The sequence below is a fragment of the Bombina bombina genome, chromosome 1 (assembly GCF_027579735.1).
Source record: "Bombina bombina isolate aBomBom1 chromosome 1, aBomBom1.pri, whole genome shotgun sequence".
NCBI classification, from domain to species: domain Eukaryota; kingdom Metazoa; phylum Chordata; class Amphibia; order Anura; family Bombinatoridae; genus Bombina; species Bombina bombina.
In genome coordinates, this window is record NC_069499.1 from 356,218,022 (window position 1) to 356,237,524 (window position 19,503).

The following is a 19,503-nucleotide window of genomic DNA, read 5'->3' on the forward strand; positions in this document are numbered from 1 at the left end:
AATGTTAGGGTTTATTTTTATTTCACAGGTAAGTTTTTATTTATTTAAATATAGTTATATTGTAATTTTAATTTTGCGATTTGGGGGGGGCGGCGTTCTAGAAGTTAATAGGTTTAGTTCAGTAGTTACGATGTGGGGGGCTGGAGGTTTAGGGGTTAATACTTTATTATTGTGCTGGCGATGTGGGGTGTGGTGGTTTAGGGGTTAATAGGTTTATTAAGGTGTTGGCGATGTCGGGGAGTGGCGGATTAGGGGTTAATAACTTTTATTAGTGTCGACAATGTCGCGGAGCAGCAGTTTAGGGGTTAATATATTTAATTAGTGTTGGCGATGTGGGTGGGCGGCAGATTAGGGGTTAATAACTTTATTTAATAGTCGCGATGTGAGTGGGTGGCAGATTAGGGGTTAATAAATTTAATATAGTGTTTGCGATGCAGGAGGGTGGCGGTTTAGGGTCTAATAGGTAGTTTTTGGGTGTTAGTGTACAACAGTTTAGTTATGAGTTTTTTTTAAAAAAAATTATTTGCAAAATCCATAACCACTGGTCTCAGATGGCGGTATGGATCGTGTCGGTATAGGCCAGTCGAACCTTGTTACTCCAGTGTTTCAGAACTACATTTCCCATGATGCTTAGGCACTCTGAGGTCCAGTTAAGCATAATGAGAAATGTAGTTCTGAAACATTTGGAGTGCCAAGGTTCGCCATCACTGGTATAGGCTGTAACACAAGCATTTTAGCCTGAACGCACAACCTGTAATACCGGTGCTATGAAAATTTCACACAAAAACGTAATTTTTTGAGTGCGGAATGGACGTTGCGCTACATGCTAAAATGCTTGCGGTATAGCTATACTGACACGACTCATAATATGCGTTCCTGACCATTCCAGCGTAATGGCCAATGTTTTAGCGTTAAAAGCCATAACGCACCGTCACGCAAAACTCGTAATCTAGCCGAATGTAAATAAACCCCTAATCCACCAATCCCCATATCACAAGGTATCTAATAAATGTGTAAACCCCTAGTCCGCCATCCCCCACAACGCAAACTACCTAATAAATGTATTAACCCATAATCTGCCATCCCCCCACATCACAAAGTACCTAATTACTTTATTAACCCCTAACCAGCCAACTCCCCACATTGCAAACTACTTATTAAATGTATTAACCCCTAATCCACCATCCCCCCACATCACAAAGTACCTAATTACTTTATTAACCCTAACCAGCCAACCCCCCACAACGCAAACTACCTATTAAAACTATTAACGCCTAATCCGCCACCCCCACAACGCAATCTACCTAATTACCCTATTAACCCCTAAACCACCACCCCACAACTCAATCTACCTAATTAACCTCTAAACTGCCATCCCGCCACAATGCAAAGTATTAATCTAATCACTAAGCCCCCAAACCTAACACCCCTAAATTAACCCCCAATCACATAAAATAAAAAAGACTATTTTACTAATAAATTAAATTAAAATACAAAAAATTTTTCCTAATTTAACATTAAAAATAAAAATTCTAACATTGCATTACCAAAAAAACCCTAAGATTAAATTAAAGAAAAAAATCTAATATGACAAAAAAAACATTTATCTAAAATAAAAAAATTAAACCTAATCTAATACCTCTATAAAAATAAAAAAGCCACCCCAAAATATAAAAAAAAACCTAATCTAAGACTAAACTACCAATAGCCCTTAAAAGGGCCTTTTGTAGGGCATTGCCCTGAAGCAATCAGCTCTTATACCATAAAACAAATTCACTCTTTTACCAAAAAACAAATTCACCTCAAACAGTAAAACCAAATAAAAAAGACCTAACTCTAAAAAAACCTAAGCTACCCATTAAGGGGCATTTGTATGGGCATTTCAATTAAAAGGGCAATCAGCTCTTTTGCAGCCCATTAAAAAAAAAAAAAAAAAAAACCTAATCTAAAAGAAAAACCACCCCAAAGAAAAAACAACTAACACTAACCCACAAAAAATGTACTCACCGTTCCTGAAGTCCGGACATTCATCTTCTTCCAGGCGCTGAAAAGTCTTCATCCAAGTGGCTCCATCTTCATCCATCGCGGGACCATCTTCTTTCTTTCCTTTTAAGGGAAATGCCCATACAAATGCCCCTTTAGGGGCAATGGGTAGATTAGATTTTTTTTAGAGTTGGGGGTTAGGTAGGGGTTTTTACTGTTAGGGGTTAATTTGTAGGGGGTTTTTTAGGTAAAAATTTTTAGGATTTTTTATTTTAATTTTAAGTTAGGATTTTTTTATTTTGGTAATTTTTAACTAACTTATTAGTAAGATAGCGTTTTTTTTATTTTATGTAATTGAGATTAATTTAGGAGGTGTTAGGTTAGGGGGCTTAGTGATTAGATTAATACATTGCGCTGTGGGGGGATGGCGGATTAGGGGTTAATACTTTTAATAGGTATATTGGGTTGTGGGGGGTGGCGGATTAGAGGTTAATAGTTTTAATAGGTATATTGCGTTGTAGGGGGGTAGGCGGATTAGGGGTTATTAACTTTATTAGGTACTTTGCAATGTGGCGGTTGGTGGATTAGGGGTTAATACATTTTATTTAGTTATTGCGGTGGGGGGATGGCGGTTGACAGGTAGATATTGCATTGCGTTAGGTGTTTGTTAATACTTCTAGGCAGTTACGGTACTTACATATTTAGCGCAAGGATTGCTGCCTGCGTCTGCCTATGTGTGGCGAGGTGAAAATGGAGTAAAATTTCTCCATTTTCCCTGCGTAAGTCCTTGAGGTGAATATGCAATACTGACTTACGACACCGGTTCTATATTAGTTTAAGGGAGTAAAAACAGTGGGCAACGGGTGAAATATACGTGCCGCATTGTATGCAGTGCCGTATATGTGATAGCAATATCCAACTAAAAATAGCCGACGTCGGCTTTTGCCGGCCATTCTGCATATGTAATCTAGCCTAAACTGACCAGCGCCCATACATATTCTCATTTTAGAACACATATACAGACCAGCACACATATATATTCTCAGCTTAGAACACAGATACAGACCAGCACACATATATATTATCATCTTAGAACACAGATACAGACCAGCACACATATATATTATCAGTTTAGAACACAGATGCAGACCAGAGCGCATATAGATTCTCAGCTTAGAACACATATACAAATCAACACACATATATATTCTCAGTTTAGAACACATATACAGACCAGCACACATATATATTATCATCTTAGAACACAGATACAGATCAGCACACATATATATTATCAGCTTAGAACACAGATACAGACCAGAGCGGATGTAGATTCTCAGCTTAGAACACATATACAAACCAGCACACATATATATTCTCAGTTTAGAACACATGTACAGATCAGCATACAGATTCTCAGCTTAGAACACATATACAGACCAGCGAGCATATAGATTCTCAGCTTCGAACACATATACAGACCAGCACACATACAGATTCTCAGCTTAGAACACATATACAAACCAGCATGCATACAGATTTTCAGCTTACAACACATATACAGACCAGCGTGCCTATAGATTCTCTGTTTAGAACACATATACAGACCAGAGCGGATATAGATTCTCAGCTTAGATCACATATACAAATCAGCACACTTATATATTCTCAGTTTAGAACACAGATACAGACCAGCACACATATATATTATCAGCTTAGAACACAGATACAGACCAGAGCGGATATAGATTCTCAGCTTAGATCACATATACAAATCAGCACACATATATATTCTCAGTTTAGAACACAGATACTGAACAGCACACATATATATTATCAGCTTAGAACACAGATACAGACCAGAGTGGATATAGATTCTCAGCTTAGATCACATATACAAATCAGCACACTTATATATTCTCAGTTTAGAACACAGATACAGATCAGCATACATATATATTATCAGCTTAGAACACAGATACAGACCAGCACACATATATATTATCAGCTTAGAACACAGATACAGACCAGCACACATATATATTATCAGTTTAGAACACAGATACAGACCAGCACAGATACAGATTCTCAGTTTAGAACACAGATACAGACCAGCACACATATATATTATCAACTTAGAACACAGATACAGACCAGCACGCATACAGATTCTCAGCTTAGATCACATATACAAATCAGCACACTTATATATGCTCAGTTTAGAACACAGATACAGACCAGCACACATATATATTATCAGCTTAGAACACAAATACAGACCAGAGCGGATATAGATTCTTAGCTTAGATCACATATACAAATCAGCACACATATATATTCTCAGTTTAGAACACAGATACAGACCTGCACACATATATATTATCAGCTTAGATCACAGATACAGACCAGAGCGGATATAGATTCTCAGCTTAGATCACATATACAAATCAGCACACATATATATTCTCAGTTTAGAACACAGATACAGATCAGCATACATATATATTATCAGCTTAGAACACAGATACAGACCAGCACACATATATATTATCAGCTTAGAACACAGATACAGACCAGCACACATATATATTATCAGTTTAGAACACAGATACAGACCAGCACACATACAGATTCTCAGCTTACAACACATATACAGACCAGCGTGCCTATAGATTCTCTGTTTAGAACACATATACAGACCAGAGCGGATATAGATTCTCAGCTTAGATCACATATACAAATCAGCACACTTATATATTCTCAGTTTAGAACACAGATACAGACCAGCACACATATATATTATCAGCCTAGAACACAGATACAGACCAGAGCGGATATAGATTCTCAGCTTAGATCACATATACAAATCAGCACACATATATATTCTCAGTTTAGAACACAGATACAGACCAGCACACATATATATTATCAGCTTAGAACACAGATACAGACCAGAGCGGATATAGATTCTCAGCTTAGATCACATTTACAAATCAGCACACATATATTCTCAGTTTAGAACACAGATACAGATCAGCATACATATATATTATCAGCTTAGAACACAGATACAGACCAGCACACATATATATTATCAGCTTAGAACACAGATACAGATCAGCATACATATATATTATCAGCTTAGAACACAGATACAGACCAGCACACATATATATTATCAGGTTAGAACACAGATACAGACCAGCACACATATATATTATCAGTTTAGAACACAGATACAGACCAGAGCGGATATAGATTCTCAGCTTAGAACACAGATACAGACCAGCACACATATATATTATCAGTTTAGAACACAGATACAGACCAGCACACATACAGATTCTCAGTTTAGAACACAGATACAGACCAGCACACATATATATTATCAACTTAGAACACAGATACAGACCAGCACGCATACAGATTCTCAGCTTAGATCACATATACAAATCAGCACACTTATATATTCTCAGTTTAGAACACAGATACAGACCAGCACACATATATATTATCAGCTTAGAACACAGATACAGACCAGAGCGGATATAGATTCTCAGCTTAGATCACATATACAAATCAGCACACATATATATTCTCAGTTTAGAACACAGATACAGACCAGCATACATATATACAGGGAGTGTAGAATTATTAGGCAAGTTGTATTTTTGAGGATTAATTTTATTATTGAACAACAACCATATTCTCAATGAACCCAAAAAACTCATTAATATCAAAGCTGAATAGTTTTGGAAGTAGTTTTTAGTTTGTTTTTAGTTATAGCTATTTTAGGGGGATATCTATGTGTGCAGGTGACTATTACTGTGCATAATTATTAGGCAACTTAACAAAAAACAAATATATACCCATTTCAATTATTTATTTTTACCAGTGAAACCAATATAACATCTCAACATTCACAAATATACATTTCTGACATTCAAAAACAAAACAAAAACAAATCAGTGACCAATATAGCCACCTTTCTTTGCAAGGACACTCAAAAGCCTGCCATCCATGGGTTCTGTCAGTGTTTTGATCTGTTCACCATCAACATTGCGTGCAGCAGCAACCACAGCCTCCCAGACACTGTTCAGAGAGGTGTACTGTTTTCCCTCCTTGTAAATCTCACATTTGATGATGGACCACAGTTTCTCAATGGGGTTCAGATCAGGTGAACAAGGAGGCCATGTCATTAGATTTTCTTCTTTTATACCCTTTCTTGCCAGCCACGCTGTGGAGTACTTGGACGCGTGTGATGGAGCATTGTCCTGCATGAAAATCATGTTTTTCTTGAAGGATGCAGACTTCTTCCTGTACCACTGCTTGAAGAAGGTGTCTTCCAGAAACTGGCAGTAGGACTGGGAGTTGAGCTTGACTCCATCCTCAACCCGAAAAGGCCCCACAAGCTCATCTTTGATGATACCAGCCCAAACCAGTACTCCACCTCCACCTTGCTGGCGTCTGAGTCGGACTGGAGCTCTCTGCCCTTTACCAATCCAGCCACGGGCCCATCCATCTGGCCCATCAAGACTCACTCTCATTTCATCAGTCCATAAAACCTTAGAAAAATCAGTCTTGAGATATTTCTTGACCCAGTCTTGACGTTTCAGCTTGTGTGTCTTGTTCAGTGGTGGTCGTCTTTCAGCCTTTCTTACCTTGGCCATGTCTCTGAGTATTGCACACCTTGTGCTTTTGGGCACTCCAGTGATGTTGCAGCTCTGAAATATGGCCAAACTGGTGGCAAGTGGCATCTTGGCAGCTGCACGCTTGACTTTTCTCAGTTCATGGGCAGTTATTTTGTGCCTTGGTTTTTCCACACGCTTCTTGCGACCCTGTTGACTATTTTGAATGAAACGCTTGATTGTTCGATGATCACGCTTCAGAAGCTTTGCAATTTTAAGAGTGCTGCATCCCTCTGCAAGATTTCTCACTATTTTTGACTTTTCTGAGCCTGTCAAGTCCTTCTTTTGACCCATTTTGCCAAAGGAAAGGAAGTTGCCTAATAATTATGCACACCTGATATAGGGTGTTGATGTCATTAGACCACACCCCTTCTCATTACAGAGATGCACATCACCTAATATGCTTAATTGGTAGTAGGCTTTCAAGCCTATACAGCTTGGAGTAAGACAACATGCATAAAGAGGATGATGTGGTCAAAATACTCATTTGCCTAATAATTCTGCACTCCCTGTATTATCAGCTTAGAACACAGATACAGACCAGCACACATATATATTATCAGCTTAGAACACAGATACAGACCAGCATACATATATATTATCAGCTTAGAACACAGATACAGACCAGAGCGGATATAGATTCTCAGATTAGATCACATATACAAATCAGCACACATATATATTCTCAGTTTAGAACACAGATACAGACCAGCACACATATATATTATCAGCTTAGAACACAGATACAGACCAGAGCGGATATAGATTCTCAGCTTAGATCACATATACAAATCAGCACACATATATATTCTCAGTTTAGAACACAGATACAGACCAGCATACATATATATTATCAGCTTAGAACACAGATACAGACCAGAGCGGATATAGATTCTCAGATTAGATCACATATACAAATCAGCACACATATATATTCTCAGTTTAGAACACAGATACAGACCAGCACACATATATATTATCAGTTTAGAACACAGATACAGACTAGCGAGCATATAGATTCTCAGCTTCGAACACATATACAGACCAGCACACATACAGATTCTCAGCTTACAACACATATACAGACCAGCGTGCCTATAGATTCTCTGTTTAGAACACATATACAGACCAGCACACATACAGATTCTCAGCTTACAACACATATACAGACCAGCGTGCCTATAGATTCTCTGTTTAGAACACATATACAGACCAGCACACATACAGATTTTCAGCTTACAACACATATACAGACCAGCGTGCCTATAGATTCTCTGTTTAAAACACATATACAGACCAGCGTGCCTATAGATTCTCTGTTTAGAACACATATACAGACCAGCGTGCCTATAGATTCTCTGTTTAGAACACATATACAGACCAGCGTGCCTATAGATTCTCTGTTTAGAACACATATACAGACCAGCGTGCCTATAGATTCTCTGTTTAGAACACATATACAGACCAGCGTGCCTATAGATTCTCTGTTTAGAACACATATACAGACCAGCGTGCCTATAGATTCTCTGTTTAGAACACATATACAGACCAGCGTGCCTATAGATTCTCTGTTTAGAACACATATACAGACCAGCGTGCCTATAGATTCTCTGTTTAGAACACATATACAGACCAGCGTGCCTATAGATTCTCTGTTTAGAACACATATACAGACCAGCGTGCCTATAGATTCTCTGTTTAGAATACATATACAGACCAGCACACATACAGACAAGTATACTTATTTTTCTTTGTATCATTTGTTAAAACTAAACTTATTACCATACAGACATACAAAAGTAGGCTCAGGAGCATTGAGCATTACATGAATAACATTGTTACAAACCTTACTACAAACACGCTGTCATTTAGAGCTCAGCACATGTACATTCTCCTTTGCGTACCTCAGTATGCTCTCTGGGAACATTTCAACAAGACGGCAACAAATTTGTGGGTAGTTTTTACATACCGTCATTTTTTCATGAAGCTCAAGAATATGTTCCCACATGAAATATGAATAAAGTATGGTACTGTAAGAATATTAATTTACCATGTTTCTTTCACTTTATATAAAGGCATACAGCAGCATGCAATCTCTTGCCTCATTATAGTCACAGAATTTCAAAGAGTTTTAGTGTCCATATTATGTGTAGCTTGGAAATATTATATCATCAAAAACTTTGTTTGATTGCTTTTACTTGTTTTTTATGACACACACCAACCAAGCCGCTGCAGACGCGGTAATTCCGGCGTGAACGGAGAACAGGGGCGGATTAATCCAAGCAGCCAACAGGTCACAGGGGTGCTTGCTGTATAGAAATGGCCGGTGTGCCGAAAAATAGTCCACAACAATGTAATACAGCAGCACTAGGAGCAAAAAGAGTCACAGAGCAAAAAAGGGTAAAAATGAAATTACCTTTATTTAAACATGGTTAAAAATGTACACAGCACCAAACTCCCTGACTAGTTTCGTGCTCAGTTAATCATAGGGTGAGTTTGTCAGGTGTCAGCTCCCCCTATTTAAAGGGACAGATGCACCTGTAGGTGATAAAATAAAACAAAATACAAATATATATAAAAATACAAAGGTATATGTATACATCACAAGCAAAATTGTTCCAAATTATATGCACTATGCTAATGAGGAGAAAATGAATAACTTATCAATGCATTGAGTATGTTTTGTTTGCAAACAAACTTCTAGCGTCAGCCAATATGATTTTTTCACCTTTAATTCCGATTTCACCTTTAGCGTCAGATGGATGAAGATAGAAGATGCCGTCTGGATGAAGACTTCTGTCGGCTTGGATGAAGACTTCTGCCACTTCGTTGAGGACTTCTGCCGGCTTCGTTGAGGATGGATGTCGGATCTTCAAAAACTGTAAGTGGATCTTCGGGGGTTAGTGTTAGGGTTTTTTGGGGGTTTATTGGGTGGGTTTTATTTTTAGATTAGGGTTTGGGCACTGAAAAATTCCCTTTTAAGGGCAATGCCCATCCAAATGCCCTTTTCAGGGCAATGGGGAGCTTAGATTTTGTAGATAGGTTTTTATTTGGGGGGGGGGGGGGTTGGTTGTGTGGGTGGTGGGTTTTACTGTTGGAGGGTTGTTTGTATTTTTTTTACAGGTAAAAGAGCTGATTTCTTTGGGGCAATGCCCCGCAAAAGGCACTTTTAAGGGTTATTCGTAGTTTAGTTTAGGCTAGGGTTTCTTTTATTTTGGGGGGCTTTTTTTATTTTGATAGGGCTATTAGATTAGGTGTAATTAGTTTAAATATCTGATAATTTTTTTAATTTTTTTGTGTAATTTAGTGCTTGTTTTTTTTGTAATTTAGTTAATTGTATTTAATTTAGGTAATTGATTTAATTGTAGTGTAAGGTTAGGTGTTAGTGTAAGACAGGTTAGGTTTTATTATACAGGTAAATTTGTATTTATTTTAACTAGGTAGCTAGTAATTTTTTTAATAACTATTTACTAACTAGTCTATCTAGTTAAAATAAATACAAACTTGCCTGTGAAATAAATATAAAACCTAAGCTAGATACAATGTAACTATTAGTTATATTGTAGCTAGTTTAGGGTTTATTTTATAGGTAAGTATTTAGTTTTAAATAGGAATTATTTAGTTATTAATAGTAGGTTTTATTTAGATTTATTTTAATTACATTAAAGTTAGGGGGTGTTAGATTTAGGGTTAGGTTTAGGGGTTAATAAATTTAGTATAGTGGGGGCGACGTTGGGGGCGGGAGATTAGGGTTAATAAAATTATGTAGGTGTCGGCGATGTTGGGGGCAGCAGATTAGGGGTTAATAAGTGTAAAATTAGGGGCGTTTAGACTCGGGGTTCATGTTAGGGTGTTAGGTGTAAGCATACATTTTGTTTCCTCATAGGAATCAATGGGGCTGCGTTACGGAGCTTTATGCTGCTTTTTTGCAGGTGTTAGACTTTTTTTCAGCCGGCTCTCCCCATTGATGTCAATGGGGAAATCGTGTACGAGCACGTAAAAACAGCTCACCGCAGCTTTCAGCAGCGTTGGTATTGGAGTGCGGTATGGAGCTCAATTTTGCTTTACGCTCACTTCTTGTCTGTTAACACCGGGTTTTTGTAAACCTGTAATACCAGCGCTGTAGGGAAGTGAGCGGTGACAATAAGCAAGTTATTAACGTACCCCTCATAACGCAAAGCTCGTAATCTAGCTGATGGTTCTGTATTGTTACAAAAAAACTAGATTTCATAAAATGTATGTTTTCAGTATGCACAGTGTCTCCTAAAATCAGGTCATGTTTATCAAAAATACAATTACCCAAAATGATATTTTCAATATCTTTGGTATAATAATTTTCAATATTCGCAATAAAACTTTACAACTTTTTTTCTATGAAATAATATGGTTTTAAAACAAAGAAAATATATTGTTAATGTGAAGACATTTCAAATTACGATTCAAATATAATTGAGAGGAGGGTGTATATTAGAGTAGATTTCTTTGGTGAAGTCACCGTCACAATTTTAAACAACTTTCCATTTTACTTCTATTATCTTATTTGTTTCATTTTCTTGGTAACACGCTACTGGGAGCTAATTAATTAATTGGCCGGCACTTAGGCCCTGGTGCTACTGCACCGACTGCACCAATAGTAATTCTGCCACTGGTTATAGCAGTTCTTCAACAAGTAGCTGTGCACAAGCTTACATCCTGCCAGGCACAGCTTTGCACACATGCTGTGACATCGCCGCACGCCAGGAACATGCACAAAGTTGAAGTACGCAGGAAAACACACTGTACACAAAAAGAGCAAGCAAGTAATGAACGTATCATGCAAACAATACACGGCCTGGTACAGAAATTCATTTTCAAAATAAAAATATAAATATGATTTATTGCAAAATATTATCTGGATGTAAATAAGCGCTGCGGAATCATAATAATAATGTGTTTATTGTGTTGCATCTATTTACTGATGCAAAACTTAAGTGTATACTGTACCTTTACCATTATTTACCAGTACATTTTGCCACACAGAGTAAAACATCTTTGTCACACGCACCATCTATCACTGACAATTTATTTAAAGAGGATAAAGGCAAATCATATTCAATAATTGGGTCATGGCACTGCCAAATGCAGAATTTTGTAGATAAGATTTGTTTGGTATATCAGTGTTAATATAGCCACATTCATTTTATGATTGATTTAAATAATATCCTGAGAGAAGAGATAAAAAGAATGTGTCTTGTGAAGAGACAGAACAGTTAGACTGACACCAGGATATGAGCAGTATGCACAGATGATCACATTTCTCAGTCTAATTGGATTCTCTCGGTTAGACGTGACAGTGGCGAGCCCACATCCCTAGTGCAGACATAATCACTTTATAGAGTGTTCTCCAGCTCCCAGGCTGCACATCACAAGATACGTGATCACTAATACATATGTTGCTACCAAAATAAATATTCCTTGATGGAAAAGCAAAGATATATTCAGTACTTTCACAGATTGTAGTGTGAATGGTTCTTATGTTCTAATGCTCCACATTGGGAGTTTTGTCATTATGATTCAGAGATGACAATTTTTAAGTTGTAAAGTATTTTAAAGAAACATTAAAGGGACATTAAACACTAAATAAATGCTAGATAGAATGATGCATTCAAAGAAAAGATTAGTCCATGACTAACATGTAGATTTATTTTTTAAAGTTTTATTAGTTGTTAAAAAAGTGACAAAATAAGTGTAAAGTTTTAGTGTCTATAAAACAATGGGAGCTGCCATGTTGTAACTTGTGTTACCTTCTCTGATGTGGCCAATTAGGGACCGTTATAAATAGGTCACTAGAGTGTGCAGCCAATGGTTGTGCTGGATTTAACAGTGTTCTGCACTTCCATTTCTAACAGGAACTGAAAAGCTCACAATTTCAGAATGGAATTACAGGCAAATAGGACAAAATAAATAATGAAAGTATATTGCAGAGTTGTTTTATATATACAATTTATAATTTTATATTACCATCTCAAAGTGTTTAATGTCCCTTTAAACACTAAATACATTTTATAAGCATAGTATAGGTCATTCTCCGCCTCCCTCTTTCACTACATTCTAGTGCTGACTTGTTTGCGCACGTGCAGTAACTCTTCTTCATATAACAGCAGTGTAGCCTAGGTTCCATAATGGCAGCACCCATGATTAGAGGGAGGTGCATGAAATCTATTTAGAGTTTAGTGTCCCTTTAAAGGCACATTAAACAACATGGCATTGTTACTTTAATAACTGCTCCTAACTGGCCTCAGGGAGTCAGAGGAGATAACAGACGTTTAAACCTATAAAAACCCAGGTTACAACATGACCCCTCATCTCATGTATAAAGACCATAACAAGTAACCTTTCTCTTTATACAGATTCATTCCTTAGAAAAATGGTTATTAATCTGGAGATTCGGGACACTCTGAACTTGAGCAACTGGAAAATAGATTTATGGATTAGTTGTGATGTTCAGTGCCTGGTTGTATATTTGTTGGAGAGTTGCAGACCATGAGCTACACCTTTATAGGACCATCCTCTTGGAACCTATTGGAACCGGTGCCACTGAGTTGATTTTGTATTATTTGTTTACAACATGACTTTGCCTTTCCATTTATAAGGACTAACACTTAAACGTTATTTCTTCAATATTTAAACAACTAGTATCAGTTTAAAAAGAGATCTGCATCGTATTCCTAAACTATGCTTTGCTTTGAATACCTCATTATACCTAGCATTTATTTAGATCTAGGTTACAAGTGGAGCACAATTAATAGCACAGGGTGCTTATCTGTCTTGTGCTAAGAATAACACCTAATCTGCTATTATACAAATAGATGGTTAAACATTTTAACCAGAGCATCTTAACACAGATGAAGCTTTTTTAGTGCACCTTATTCTTTATATGGATAGTGCAGGGAGAACTTTAAGAGAGCTCATTGCTTTTGTATTACAAGGGGTGCTGCACTCAAGCAAATAATACAGCTGTAAAATGTAGTGCTTTTTTGAAACCTGAATGAAATCATTATTATTATAGTATGATAAGGAACCACAACAATAGTGTTTCTCAACTACAGTTTTTAGGACCCTTAACTGGCCAGAGTTTAATTATATCTTAACTAGAGCACAGGTGAAATAATCATCTGAAGGATTAGAGCAGGTTAGTAACCATGGTTACTGATCAGCTGATTATTTTAACTGTGCTCTAGTTAAAGGGACAGTTTACTCAAAAAATGTCTCCCCTTTAATTTGTTCCCAATGATCCACTTTACCTGCTGGAGTGTATTAAATTGTTTACAAGTAGCTCCTTTACCCTTATATTGGCATTTGAAATTGTTGATTTAGCATGTGGTATCCCCACCTATTCTGAAAGTTTGTGGCCGCGCGTACCAGCTATAGATAAGCTTTGTAAACACAGCCAGCAGAAGAAATTACATTCACAGTGGGATATAGCAGAGATAAGGTAATAAAATGTTGATTTTCCATTGTTCTCTCAAAGTACTGGTGATTGTTTTATGGACAGATATAAGATAAAGAAGCAGGTATATGTGCACAATGTGATACAGTAATGAGATCTGATTATACCTACAAGCTCAACCCATTTTATTAGGTTGTGGTTTCAAAACACAAAATCAGAGCTTTAATATACACAAATAAACTTTAAAAAGCTAATTTTCATACATTTCTTACTCTGCAGTTGGTAAAAAAAGTAATCGTAAACACATTAAGGGAAAAACTATTTTACAGTATACTGTGCCTTTAAGATATAATGAATATCTGTCCTGTTAAGGGTCCTGAGGATTGGAGATGAGAAACACTGACATAAAGAACTCCTTAGTGCTTGTGCAATATCCAGTGTCAGTTTTACTATGCACCCCTTATAGAAGTCTGTTATGTGAAAGATTTAGGTCACCTGTGCTATTTCACTTGCAGAAGTTAGCGCCCCTAGACTATCACTCAAGTAATGAAAGATAACTTTGTACTTGAAATATGAGAGTAAAAATAGAAGTCTTATTGATATCAAGCGATGTTGATGTACAATAGCATTAATATTTTTGCGCTCCACTTCTAACCTAGGCCTTAGGGGTCAATTTATTAAGGTACGGACGGACATGATATGCTGTATCGTATCATGTCCGCCGCACATCGAAAATATGCTGTCGGCATTTTGCATTGCACCAGCAGTTTTTGTGAACTGCTGGTGCAATGCCGCCCCCTGCAGATTTGCGGCCAATCGGCCGCTAGCAGGGGGTGTCAATCAACCCGATCGATTGGGCTGATTGCTGTCCGCCACCTCAGAGGTAGATCTAAAGCGGAGTGGGTCATAAATCGACCCCTTAGTGTTTAATGTCCCTATGAAATGCAGAATCATGTAGTTTTATGTGTAAAATGCTGACGTATAAATGTACAGCACTGTGACCACCATAGCTTTGTACATATTTATGGGGATATGTCTATCTGAAGAGCAAATATAAAATAATTATGTTCCTGATAAATCATATACAAATTCTGGATACATTTACAGTGATGCAAATCTGAATTAATAAGGAGGTAATTTGCTGAAAAACAAACACACTTTTACTTAAATATAGTGGTAAAAACCAGTGGTATATTTCAATTTTGTGTTGCACTAAGGACTGAGAAATAACCTCCCCCAAACCTAATTTCCGACAACAACGTTGGTTCATATTTGCCTTATATATTTCTCACAACCAGAGATGCATGGGGTGGTCATGCACCCCAACTGGACAACCAGGGTTTACTGATTAATAATATAATTAATAAATAAAACATTTGAAGAGCCTAGTAGTGGCATCATGCCATAACACTACCCCACAAAAATGTACTGCCTCCCCCTAAATCTTGCTGCCCTAGGCACAGGCCAAATTTGGCTTGGGCCAAAAATGGAAAATAACCGGTATGGAAAGAAAACATTTGGAGAAGCCTATAGTACACACACAAACTTAAGATTAAATACTGATTGGCTTGTCACCTTTCTTGGGAAAAACATGACAGCCTTGCTAATTAGCAAAAACAATTATACTACATAACTTATGAACTAAGTTTGATCATTTATTTTAAATATGGCAGCATTAAGGACTAAAGGATATTGTACACTGACATGTGCATATATTACACAAAAATAACCAAATGCTGTAAATGAGTAAAGGTTCTTATAAGCCCCTTTATGATGTATTGTTAGTTTGAGTTATTGTGAGGGATAGATGGATGTCTGGGGTAAATGTGTGTGAGGTCGGAGGTTTTCCAGAGGGATTGCTAATAGTTTCCTGCTAATAGGACAAGATGCATTAGTCAGATGGAGAGAGGTAGCATCCCAAAGTACAAAAGGGGAAGAGGGGGGTCAATATGCAGCAGCGGCAGGTGCAGCTGGGACAAACAGAGAAGCTTTCAGTGCTTCTCTAATTTCATTATGGGATTTATTAACCTCTAAATCCCCAGAGAACCAGACCAGCTTTAGCAACAATGATGGTTACTGATTTATTATGTAGTTGTTGCTTACACTATGAATTTAAATCCATTATATACCAACAAGCAGATACGAGCCATGTAACTTCCAATGGCTGTGCAATAATTCAGTGCACCCCTCTGTCACAAAATGGTCAAACCTTTTATTTTACACAACCACAGTGACTCACTACAGGGTCCCACTTCAAAGGCCAGTGTTTGACCTGTGAGACATTGCAGCTTCTTTTCTGTGCTCTTGTTAATCACAAGGCAGCACTGTTTACCTTGAAGACAATCAAAAAAGACAAAAGCATGTGTTTAGCCACCAAAATGCACGGCCCTACTGCATCTACAAATCTGTGTCAAATTACAGTCATTGGAACTGGTTATTATAGTCCTGTTTGGAACTGAAAGAGTTAATAAATTGCCCCCTTCTTCTGGCTACTTGATTCCAAAAAGTGGTGGTGATAACCGCAGAGGCAGATAGATAAGCAGGTCCAGTGCAACAGGCACATCTGTTCTCAAAAGATTCCGTCCCCTACCTTCTCTCCCTGTGTGAGGTTACAGCCTGGGGAACAAGCCAGAGATCAGAGGAAAGGATGTGAGATAGCAAGGCCAGATTACACTAATCTCATTTTTCATTCTCACATGTATATGATGTTGTGAGCTGAGCAGCAGACTTCTCAACACCCCATCCTCCCTTCCCATCCCCCTGTCTTTGTTCCCTGTAGTTATGACATAATTTGCATCCAGTTCTTTTTTTGTAATTCAATAGGTCTGATTCAGGTAACAGAATATCTTAATTTGTGTGATCTAACATATACAGATCTTTAGTAGAGGTGCCCAGGCATTTACAGCACATTCACACATATATATAGTACATTTCTTGCACTAAGCGTATGCATATATCTTTCATTTTTATTGGTAATAGTATATATGCAATTCATTTGAAAAACGGTATTTCAAAGAAAATGCACATTTAAGTTCACTAAATGTACCTTAGAAATGGGGATGTAATCAACCTCTGAAAATGACAGCTCTGTATATAATCTGCTAGTAATTAATATATGTCCAAGTAGTATACTGAAGAATACTTTCTGATTCACTAGAGAATGTAATTTTTGCACTCTTCCTCCTGTATTAGATTTGTTTCGTTTGTTATGTTTTGTATTTTATCACAAATCATTGTCATTGTATACCCTTATCTTTGTACCCAGCGCTACGGAATTTTTCGGCGCTATACAAATAAATGATAATAATAATAATAATTAGTATCTCATGATTGGCGGCTACTCACATAAGTGGCCATTTGCTGCTCAGAAGCTACAGTATGTTAGGTAAACAAGGGGGGACACTTGCAAAAATAGAGTGGAACATGCAAATTTTGCATACGAACTGGCCTTTAAATGTCAGTGGGAATCAAAGATTTGCAGAGAGGGTCAGCAGATGATGAACAAGAAGTGATGTAAATGATACCGGAAACAGCTGAGGATGGATTAAAGAGAGTAGTGATGGGTAAGACTGATGCCAGATAGAAGAATCTTCTAATAGTGAGTTGTGGACATAATAATATATTGGATGTCAATGTGTCATAAAGTACATTAACTAGACTGTGTGAGTTGATGGTTATAAGGTTTGAATAACCGTTACAGAGATAACAGGTGTAGTAAGAAGGAAGTGCAATACACCATTTTTGGATATGACTAGGAAGGTCCTTGTCACCTCCAATAGACCTCAGATGTGACAATGAAGACCCTGGTTCCACTTTGTGAAACTGAGAAGCTTATAATGTAGAGAGAGAAAGCTGTGTACCGTTGCTGGCTGGGTGACCACTAGTTTCTGCTCGGGATCAGCAGTGCTCTGGATTTTGCAGCCAGTCTCTACATATGTCCAAATGTTTCTTTAATACCATATAAATCTAAAGCTTTCCTAATCAGTGTATGCAAGCACAAATAACTAAATGTAACTGACACTCTGGGAGAAGGCTGACTTACAGTCACAGGGAAGTAGCCCCTCTTTTCTCTGTTGAAATGGAGACCCAAGCCCAGCGAAATCTAGTTATGCCCCTGGTGGCATGTAATAGTGTTTTCTTACCCTGCAAAAGGGATCAAAAGTTAAATGTACAGGAGTGCATTTTAATTTTAAATAGAAGCATTTTTGCAATATATATTTTTATTAGTAGAAATGCTTCCAGTAAAAGTTATTGCTGTTTTCCAGCAGCATATGCACATATAAAATAAGAAATGTGAGAAGGCGCCTCATCATCGGGTAGAAAGTCTATTCAAGACATTTATAAAAAGGAATAAATGAAATAAACTCACAAGTGTGCATGAACAAAATAATGGCAGACCGGAACCTCTGAGTCACCCGGCAGACTCGCCTACCGCTACAGGGAACTTCACTGCCATCAGGAGCACCGTTGGTGGTAATCACAGTGCACAGCAAAATCAGCTACTCCACCAATGGAGATAGTGACAGATGTAGCAAAGTGTCCACAAATGAAGTGGAAACAAGTAGCTAAAAACATTACAAATTTATTAAAACATGTTACAATGTCAAGTGACACTTTTCTCAGTGATATGCGCACCGTTTCCTCAGGGTTTTGATATACAACATAAGGTGTTACCTTTTAGGTACAACAAACCAATCAAATCTTGGGCCTAGCCCGACCCTTATACAGAACCTGCATTATATACTCATCGTCTTCTAATAAATGTAAAGTACATTGCATCAAATGTAGTGGGATAAATATATTCAGATGCTAGCTTCATATAAAATAAATAAATGGCCATGTAGACATTTAAAAATAACTTGCGGCCACACACAAATATGCGATATAACTTACTTTTTAATGTAGCGTTGAAATTCAAATATTCTCCAATCTGTGCTCTAGCTACAACAAAAATGCTGATGTGCCGTATGGCTAGAGCGCTAATTGGAAAACAGCTTAAATTGAAGTCAATCCTAGCGTTGTACATGTAGAAAGCTCCTTTATTTGTTTCAATCGGTCGCCGTTCTTAGCTGCTACAGCAGCCCACGGCTAAAAAAATGTATTGCTAAGAGGTGACGTTTTCACCTCTTAGCCAATAGCCGTGCGGTAAATCTGGTTTGACGCCCATGGGAGCCGGATTTACCGCACGGCTATTGGCTAAGAGGTGAAACCGTCACCTCTTAGCAAAAAATTAAAACAAATAAAGGAGCTTTCTACTTGAAGTATCTTATACTTCATGAATGAAAGTCCCCTTTATTTGTTTCAATAGTAAATCCTACCGTTTGTACAATGCTAGGATTGACTTTCACTATAAAAAAAAACATTATCTCAACAAAAATATGACTTTTAAAGTGGACGGCCGGA

General features: G+C 37.4%; 1 protein-coding gene across 1 annotated transcript in view; it reads left to right on the forward strand.

Moving 5' to 3' along the window:
• The first annotated feature begins 8,734 nt into the window (after window positions 1-8,734).
• The window catches only part of LOC128645318 (unconventional myosin-X-like), a 251,366-nt gene continuing 240,597 nt past the window's right edge, over window positions 8,735-19,503 (forward strand). The window contains 2 exon segments of the mRNA XM_053698222.1: window positions 8,735-9,071; window positions 9,424-9,552. Of these exon segments, the coding sequence (XP_053554197.1) occupies window positions 9,529-9,552 (24 nt within the window). The 5' untranslated portion in view covers window positions 8,735-9,071; window positions 9,424-9,528.